General features: G+C 36.3%; 1 protein-coding gene across 1 annotated transcript; it reads right to left on the bottom strand.

Moving 5' to 3' along the window:
* Window positions 1–446: 446 nt before the first annotated feature.
* On the bottom strand, window positions 447–4,263 carry LOC119725775 (membrane progestin receptor gamma-B-like). The gene is made up of 2 exons (XM_038197342.1): window positions 3,922–4,263; window positions 447–2,756 (listed from the first exon to the last, which is right to left on the bottom strand). Exon 2 carries the CDS (start codon window positions 2,734–2,736, stop codon window positions 1,705–1,707), a length of 1,032 nt encoding a protein of 343 aa, XP_038053270.1. The 5' UTR covers window positions 2,737–2,756; window positions 3,922–4,263; the 3' UTR covers window positions 447–1,704.
* Between the last annotated feature and the right edge of the window lie 1,842 nt (window positions 4,264–6,105).

The raw sequence follows: 6,105 nt of genomic DNA on the forward strand, positions 1-6,105 counted from the left end.
CGGACGCACACATAGCAGTAAACAGGCAGATTTGTTTTTAGAGAATTGAACTTTGTCCTTAAACAGACAAAGACTGTGAAGGACAAACAGAACAAAGCACTGCCAAACTGACCCAGGGACACTGTCGTATTATTATTCAAAATGAGGCCTTCAATATCGAGTGTAATACAGTCGATAAGTTTTTGTCTGGATCGACCTGACAAAATGTTTGTGAAATCAGATTTTTGTACTAGGTGGAGTGTTGGCCCATTCGTTGTGCGCATAAAGGCACGATAGAACTGGATTTTATGCTCACTACAACCAGAATTTGGTTAGGTTTGAAATTTGTGTAGATAAGAGGCTACCGTATTCATGCCAATATTGGTGATACTTTTCGTTCAGAATTAGTCGAAAAGTTATTGCTTGAAATCTCATCGATGGACCATAACGAAAAAACTTAGTAACTTCAGTTGTTTATTTAGTTTTATTAGGCCCAGAATTCGTACATCTTCCATAAAACAAACAATCAACCATAAGAAAAGACAAAAAACTTCATGTATTTATTTGTATTATTTTTTACAGTACTGTGATAAATTGCTATTAATAAATACACCATGTAAACCACAAGTAAACTCATTTAAGTTAAAGGACCTCAAAATTAACAAAATTAGTTTTTAAGTACGAACTTGAAGAGAACTTTTGAAAGAGAAAGACCTAATACCCTGCACATGTGCAATACTGAGTTCATTATTCCAAACGACACAACATCACATGATTAAAATCAATGTAATTCAAGGCATTTTTTCCTGACAACAAAAGACCTTCGTCTACAGGAAAATTCTTTTAGTCATTCATATGCAAATACTGGTCTTTCATATGTAAATCTAGTCATGCATAGTTAATACTAGTCATGCATATGCAAATATCTGCCCGGAAGAGGGTACAAAAAGGTGGCTTTCACTTTACGTGCAGTAAATATGGACGCACCCGTTTCGAGAATTGTTTAGCAGGAAAGATTTCAGGAAAAGTTTGTAAACTTTCAAGTTATGGAAAATTTTGTATTTGTTCAAGTAAACATCAGTTAAAAAAAAAAATTTCTATAAGAAAAAGAACTTTTCTGTAAACTTCGTGAACTCATAGCAGTTTATGAAATTAAACTTTCCTGAGTTTTCCCTGATACATGTATTTCCCTGAGAAATTTCCAAAAATTCCATGAGAAATATTTTTACTTGAACGAGGTTGCTGGGAAATCAAGAGGTGGTTGCAGCAAAACAACCAAGATACTCACACTGCATAAACACTAGAAAGCCACCATAGCCAGTCAGTCAACAGACACAACTTGGACACACGGCACAAGACACACATACGCCAAACTGGCGAAAACCTTTCCCTTCTGGGTCACTGTCTAATTCCCTGAGTTTTCCCAGATCTCGAGTGTTTTTCCCAAATTTCCTGAGTTTTCCCTGACTGGAAAAATATAAAACTCATTTTCAAAGTTTTCCCAGATTTCCAGAATGGTTGAGAATAAACTAATAAACTACCTACGGTAATTAAGAAAGAAAATCACTCTTTTATTTTACTGAATTTTTTTTTTTTTTTTTTAGTAAAGCCTACTTGTGCAAAATAATGTAAAAAATATTCTACAAAAAATATAGAATAATATCTGTATTACTGTACAAATGATACTTATAAAAGAGCCTCTCCATTTAAAATTGTAACTCCACATTAATGTACTTTTCCGTTTTTGAAAGCGTTGTTATTGGAATTTTCCCAATCAATCGTTAAGATACCCTGCCTTGACTTCACTCTACGTAAATGCTGCTTTTTCCAGATCATACCCGTGAAAATACCGATTATCGCGATATTTATTATTAGAGCAAAGAGCGCGACGCCTGCCGTGTTTGCAAAAGTCGGCATCGGTGAAACAGAAAGTAAATAATCACGTCTGTACTGCATGTCTAAAATATTGCCTTGTAGTTGGCAGTAGTTTGCGATGCCGCTCAAAATGTGGAAAAACTGGTGGCTGTGACCGAAGACGTCAAACTTCCCCGGAGCAAGGACTTCTGGGAAATGCGTTGCATAAACGGCGACGGTAACTGCGCATAAGATGAACTGATAAACGTGAAACTGGATGGCGTTGGGATCCTGGCAATCGTCGTCTTCGCAAAAAATGCAGCGATACAATAAAGGAAAACTGCAGAATAGATATTTTACAGCAAACGCCGACACGCGAAGCGCCTTCCAGTTTACGAAGCGTGCTACACATCCTAGTGATGTACACAGTAGGCTATTGATAACACTACATGGAATGTAAACTGTATGAAACGTCGAATTAATCCAGCTTTTTGGAAAGACGTAAACATTGTACATGATACAGCAAGATAGACTGTAGATACTGATAGCGCTGTAGTCCATAAAGAAGCAGATATGGTGAGCCCTTTCTGACATACAGTTGAAGAGATGCGCTATACTGCTGACAAGCATATACAAGCTGACCGACGCCAAGTACACTTGCAGTGGGTACGTGAACGGGTCGACATCGAATCTGAACTCGTACCACAACCATTGCGTGAAAAGCCACGTGAAGTAGACAAAACTTGCGAAATGAGTCCAAAAGTTGAAAGTTTCGTTGTTCAAACTGAAGGCACTCCGTATGCAGGCTGAGAAACTGCTGCGGCAGGACCGGTACCCGGATACGATAAACGGTTCCCGGAAGTCTTTGGGAACATGGTTGACCCGTAGTAACTTGGCACACATCACGATGTAACTGTAGCAACCTAGCAATCACACATAAAAATGGAGAAGTTGATCAGTGAACAAATTAAATATAGCTGAATTGGGAAAGTTTTGAATATGCCATGCCCCCCCCCCCCCCCCCCCCCCTTCTTAGGCCCCACCCCCAATCCTCACAGTGAAATTATGTCAGAAGTCACCAGAAAATGCTGTTGACTTACAGGTCCTTATCAAAAATCTTTCACAACTAAAATCAATAAATCTATCAATTTCTTTTTTTATTCACCAACATAGCATCCGTATTCATCATGAGGCCAAACTATACATCAAAATTAAGAGCTATTTCTAATACTTGTAAGAAAATGTATCTGTGACAAAAATAATTTTTAGACATATTTCATAGAATCATTTCATAGATATTAAAATGAACTACATGACCAAGGCATTTCGATTTCATAAATAAAATTATGCTTATGAGCTGACCTGTGATTGGTCGACATTTTTACATCTGTATTTAATATTTTGATTCCCAGGCATGATTTTAGAACTACCAGCAAAAAAAAAAAAAAACCACTTGACATCTGTTTAAGATCAGGGATAATTGCCTTTGCTTAATAGACTGTATTTATTTTTCATTTTATTTCTTATTTTAACTGGGTAGTCCATTCAGTGGAATCCTCTGGTCTCCCATGGGGCCCAGTAAAGAAAAAACAGTATAAAGAAATTACAGTTTTAGAGGTGGGAGGAAAACCCCAGAAGAAAATTCTGGGGGAAACCCACGGAATCAGGCAGGGACTGAAAACCCAATCCACATGTTGGCCCAGGCGGGATTCGAACCTGGGTCACAGAGGTGGAAGGCAAGGCCCACCTGACTCCCCTAGTATCACACAACACCCAAGAAAGCAAATTCAAAAGTTTTATACATAGGCGTGGATACTTGGTCCAAAATCTCACAACTATTCTGCCACAACTTTTCTTTGCACTGCGTATATATCTCTAATTGAAATATGAATGGTTGATATGTGTTGACATAACAGATTAATGTGGGCTAAATAACGTGCAAAAGCTGCTTAAATGTTTGGTTGTCTGTTAGTATGATGTCACATTAACATGCTGTAGTTTGATGTTTATCTTCAATTTAACACATATATTTCTTTAAATCAACTTAAAAGAGAAGTTGTTTTCATAAATCAGTTTTCATGTACCTACCTTGTATGTGTAGTGATGCTGCACTGCCTGTGCATTCGATCCACCCACTAAACAGCCTTGGTGCAAAATCAATAATAGTGTGTAAATGCTTCACTCGAACCACAAAAGTGTTTTTCACAATAGTGGGCAACTTTTTGTTCGTGTGAAGTTATTCTTCCTGTGGACTGATAGCACTATTCTGTTACTAGGTACTTTATAGCCTTGGCTATGCATGGTTGCATAGAGTCAGTGGATGAGTGCTGTGTGTATGGGCATTCATTCAAATCTTCTAGCAATTGACTAAATGCAGCACACCCACGTACCCAAAACAGATGCCAAAGCATTTACATGTACACTGCCCCAAAATATATTTTTTTAACATGGGTTTTTCTTTTGCTTTCATGACAGGAAAATTTGTCTTACATTTGGAAATATTCTCCTAATATGAGAACAGTTAGAAAATTATTTAAGAAAATATATTTCACATTTGTTATAAAAGGACTCTCCTAAAATAAGAAAATATTCTTGAAATGAGAAAATGGTTATGAAACCAATCGTCAAGACAATTTTCCTGGAAATATTAGATATTCAAACTTTAAAGAATTTGTTTCTAGTTTTTTGTTGTGAATTTCTTAAACCAAGAAAAATTCCATGTATGTCTAGAATCATTTTCTTACAGAAGAAAACTATTGTGTTTTTTTTATTTGTTTTTTTTTTTTTTTTTTTTTTTGGCGACCAATGGGGGGAGGGGCTTAGATCACCTAGCACACCCCCCCCCCCCCCCAGAATAAAATACAAGGTAAAAGTTTATTAAGAGAAAAAAAATTGAATTTGTTCAAGGGCATGGGCGATGCAACTTTAAAATGTATTCATCATCTTTTGATTTTAAACTTTTCCTGTACATATCTGTTCTGTTCTGATGCATACAAAGTTAAGTGACTTTCAAAAACAGTTTTAACTGCTCTGTAGTCTTGTGGTTATAGTGTTCAACTTATGTGCCATGGTACATGGGTTCGAACCCTGACAGGGAACATGGTGCTTGTGTTCTTGGGCAAGACACTTTACTACAATTGCCTCTCTCCACCCAGCAGTACAAATGGGTACCTGTGAGGGTAGAGACCAAATTGCGCTAATCCCGGCGACACAAAAATGGTCTCATGGCCTGATAAACAAGGGTAATAACTCAGAAGTGCTTTGAGACCTAGCTTTGGTGGAAGAAAGGGCTGTTATTTTCATTTTAAAATAATTCCCTCCTGATGTTTCAGAAACTGACAAAAATAAGAATAATCACACTGTTCAAACTTTCAGTTTGTTGAAAGCAGTCCGATTTATTACACATGCTCAGTTCACACAAGTAATAAAACCAATCACCAAAAAAATAATCAAAACAGTTTTTTGTCAAAAACTAAATTATTAATTACAGTTTGTTTGCATTTAATTGCTTGCGTAAGGCATGCTTACAAAAATATTAATGAAATCGCAAGTTAAAAAACTATTTCATTGACTGAGTTATTTTATATGAAGACATGGATCGTACATGTAGGCACATAAAGTGTATGCGTGAACGTGTCGTTGAACAAAATTTGACCTTTTTTACTGAAGGTCGTTCCTGTAACAAGGCTAAACAACTCAGGAAACTACAAAACAGGAAAACGAACGGGCGAACAATGACCACCTCAATGTCAGTGTGTTGTACAAAAAAAAATATCTGCAAAGAATTCTTTTTGGGAAAGGGTCCTTTTATAAATTTCGGGGCCAAAGTACAATGTTTTTCGTGTCTCTGTTACCTTGGTACTTTTTAATTTTGTTATTCAAGTATCATTAAGAATGACGATTTTTATATTTGTTGGGTGGGTAGTTTTCTATTCATAATCACTCTTGGAGGATGACTGCATTAAGGAGTGCGTTAGAATTATAAATCAAAGATGTCAGATGTAACAGGGACAGGAAAAAAAGTGGAACCCAAATTTATAGAAAATGAGTCAAAAGCAAGCCAAATTGCATAAAGTTACACAAAAAAGTTCAGAAAACTATCCAGATTTGTTTTAGATTAATTAAGAATGAATTGAAACGAGATAATTTCTAGTTTAATTAATGTTTACTGATATCCCAAACCATACAGCAATCAAAACATCACTTTTACTTTCACAAAACAAAAAGCATTCACTGTCATGACTGTTTTAAGTCTTGCACATTATACCTATA

Source organism: Patiria miniata, unplaced genomic scaffold, assembly GCF_015706575.1.
Source record: "Patiria miniata isolate m_02_andy unplaced genomic scaffold, ASM1570657v1 HiC_scaffold_19, whole genome shotgun sequence".
Taxonomy (NCBI): domain Eukaryota; kingdom Metazoa; phylum Echinodermata; class Asteroidea; order Valvatida; family Asterinidae; genus Patiria; species Patiria miniata.

Bases quoted from the DNA above. Each gene is read 5' to 3' on its own strand.
- LOC119725775 (XM_038197342.1), bottom strand. From the start codon at position 2,736: ATGTGTGCCAAGTTACTACGGGTCAACCATGTTCCCAAAGACTTCCGG.